The sequence below is a fragment of the Nothoprocta perdicaria genome, unplaced genomic scaffold, assembly GCF_003342845.1.
Source record: "Nothoprocta perdicaria isolate Ctin4 unplaced genomic scaffold, notPer1 scaffold_206, whole genome shotgun sequence".
Taxonomy (NCBI): Eukaryota; Metazoa; Chordata; class Aves; order Tinamiformes; family Tinamidae; genus Nothoprocta; species Nothoprocta perdicaria.
Window position 1 is genome coordinate 803,999 of NW_020455272.1, and position 2,416 is coordinate 806,414.

A 2,416-nucleotide genomic window follows, 5' to 3' on the forward strand; every position below is an offset into this window, starting at 1 on the left:
CCCGCGCGACGCGACGCGGCGCGACGCGACGTGACGCGGGCCCACGCCCCCCGCCCTGGCCACGCCCGCGCGGCCACGCCCCTGCCCGCCGCCCCCTCCCCCGCCTTTCCCCCCGCCCCGCGGCCGCCGCGGAGGGAAGTTTCTGGAAGCGGAGGTGGCCGTTAACGGCCGCCCGCCGCGGCTCTGGCCGCCCTCCCTGCCGGGCACACGCGCAGCGCGGGGCAGGCGGGCAGCGCGGCCACCTAAGGCCGCTCATTGGCGGCGGCAGGGAGGGACGGAGGGCGGGCGGGCGGGGAGGCGCCGGCCGATGGCGTCAGGCGCCGGCGGCGGAAGGCACCGCGGCAGGGGGGTCGGTGGGCGCCATGTGGCTCGTCCCGGCGGTGAGGGGCCGGCGCCGCTTGCCAGGTCAGACCCTTTCGCTCCGCGCTCGCGTCGCCTCGGCGCCGCCGGAGCCGGGCGCGGAGCGCTGCCGCCGTGCGGAGCCCCGCGGCCCGGCTCGCTCGCGGCCCCGGCCCTGGATAAGGCTGAGGCCAGAGTGACTGTTTGAAAAATACCACTGATAAAGTGACGACTTGGAAGGCATCCCACTGTGTTCAACCCCCCCCCCCCCCCCTATTCAATGCCAGCGTGTGTTCTGGCAGGATGTACCTAAAATTCGGGATGTCCCCCCTTTAGGTAGGTGGACACAGTGARAACTGGCTCCACTCAGACCGCACCAGAGGTGGTAATTAAACATCAGCACTTGCATTTCCTCATTTAAGCCCGTCAGACATCACCTGCTGAAACAGATGGTGTGTTTTAAGCTATGACAGCCGCTTATCCTGCGTAAGCAATCTGTGCTTAGTCGATGGTCATGTTGGTTCCCTCAGAAAATCCAGTCTGTGCGTGTGCATCTGCGTCCCAGGTTCCCGAAAGGTGGGCAGCTGTTTGGCCTGTGTCCATGTGCTACAGCTTTATGTTTTCCTGTGCCTTCAAAGARGTGAATATCGCTTCTCCTGAGAATTCAGTACTGTGCCAATGCAGCAGTAATTGCCGTGTGCCCACCATAAATTGAAGTGACATAAAAGATGATGAGTCTCCAAAACATCAGCTCTTAGATGCTAGGAAGCTGGTTAACATCTTCCTCCATGTGTTTGGTAGTTTGTGTGTGGACACAAGCAGTACTTAAGTTGAAAGCGTGGCTGAGAAATCCCAAGTTGGGAAGCTTTGTGAGGGCCAACAGACACATATTTAATGGTATTTAATTTTATTTTATGGCGCCCTCCTTGAGCACCTTGTCAATTCTTGTGCAAAACTGCTTTGGCATGTAGCTGGTTTGTGGGATTGGAAATGGGGTATGTGACTGCTCCCAGGGAATTGTTTCCAGTTTGGCTAAGGTTTCTGCCAAAAAAGCTAGATGYGCAACAAAATGAGAAATCTTGAGCGTCTTCCTTCCAAAAAAAAATTCATGTTGCTGTAAAAGTGATGGTATTTGATGGCTTCTTTGTGGCATTTTTGGATGTTTTTAATTTTTTTTATGGGAAGGCTTTAAACACTTTTTGTTAGTTGCCTGTGGAGGGTGTAATAAGACATGCTGATATGCAGGTGACTCGAGTGATCGTGGTGCTTCAGGCCCTGCCATGTCTGAGGGAAGCAAGGGAGAGCTCTCTGGTCTTCCTTGCTGGTCTGTCAGTGTTAAAGTATGTTGATTTCTTTTCTCTATTTTACAGATATTTGATCATTAACTGAATTACATACAATGAGCAAATGAACATGCAACAAGCTGAAAAATTAAGAAGAAATGYTGTGATAGAGGTTGAATAAATGCTATTAGGAGGCAGATGAATGTGGTATAGATCTAGGATTTGGTATTTGGAAACGTCTTTTACCTTGACATGATGATTTTCTTTTCCTCTAGTCTGCAAGTCATGGGCTCTCCGTCGATTTTCCCTCCAGCCTGTCCAGCAGAAGAAGATCCCAAACCGGTACTTGGGTCAGCCCAGCCCCTTCACACACCCGCACCTTCTCAAACCAGGTTAGGTTTCAGTCTTTGGTATCTTTCTTTCTTCTTTCGGGAATATTGTCTAGGACAGGCTATTGATTKGCAGCATGGCCAAGGTGTCTATGATTTCATCTGGTTATGATTGCCTTTATTAGATTGTAACTATATTTAGTAGTTACTTGCCCTGTCAGAGGTGATACTGATTCCAAAAACAGGCTTGCATGTTGGCTTTTTACCCTCCCTCTTCCCAAGGRGGGTTCTGTGCCACTGATTAAAATACTACAGATGTTTTGAGGCAGTGGCATCTTGTAAGCTAATTGTCCTGCAAGCACAGTATCGTTTATATTAGCAAAGACTCTTCTGCATAAGTTGAACTGCCCGAGTGCTTCATGTACATCTCGTGAGTCAGAAAGGTGCAATTCAGAAAAAAAAAAA

General features: G+C 51.9%; 1 protein-coding gene across 1 annotated transcript in view; it reads left to right on the forward strand.

Moving 5' to 3' along the window:
* Positions 1–1,893: 1,893 nt before the first annotated feature.
* Positions 1,894–2,416, forward strand: part of XPNPEP3 (X-prolyl aminopeptidase 3) — a gene marked incomplete at its 5' end in the record, with an annotated part of 16,623 nt that continues 16,100 nt past the window's right edge. The window contains one exon of the mRNA XM_026038276.1: positions 1,894–2,014. Coding sequence (XP_025894061.1) covers positions 1,894–2,014 — 121 coding nt within the window. The remainder of the gene's footprint in view (positions 2,015–2,416) is intronic.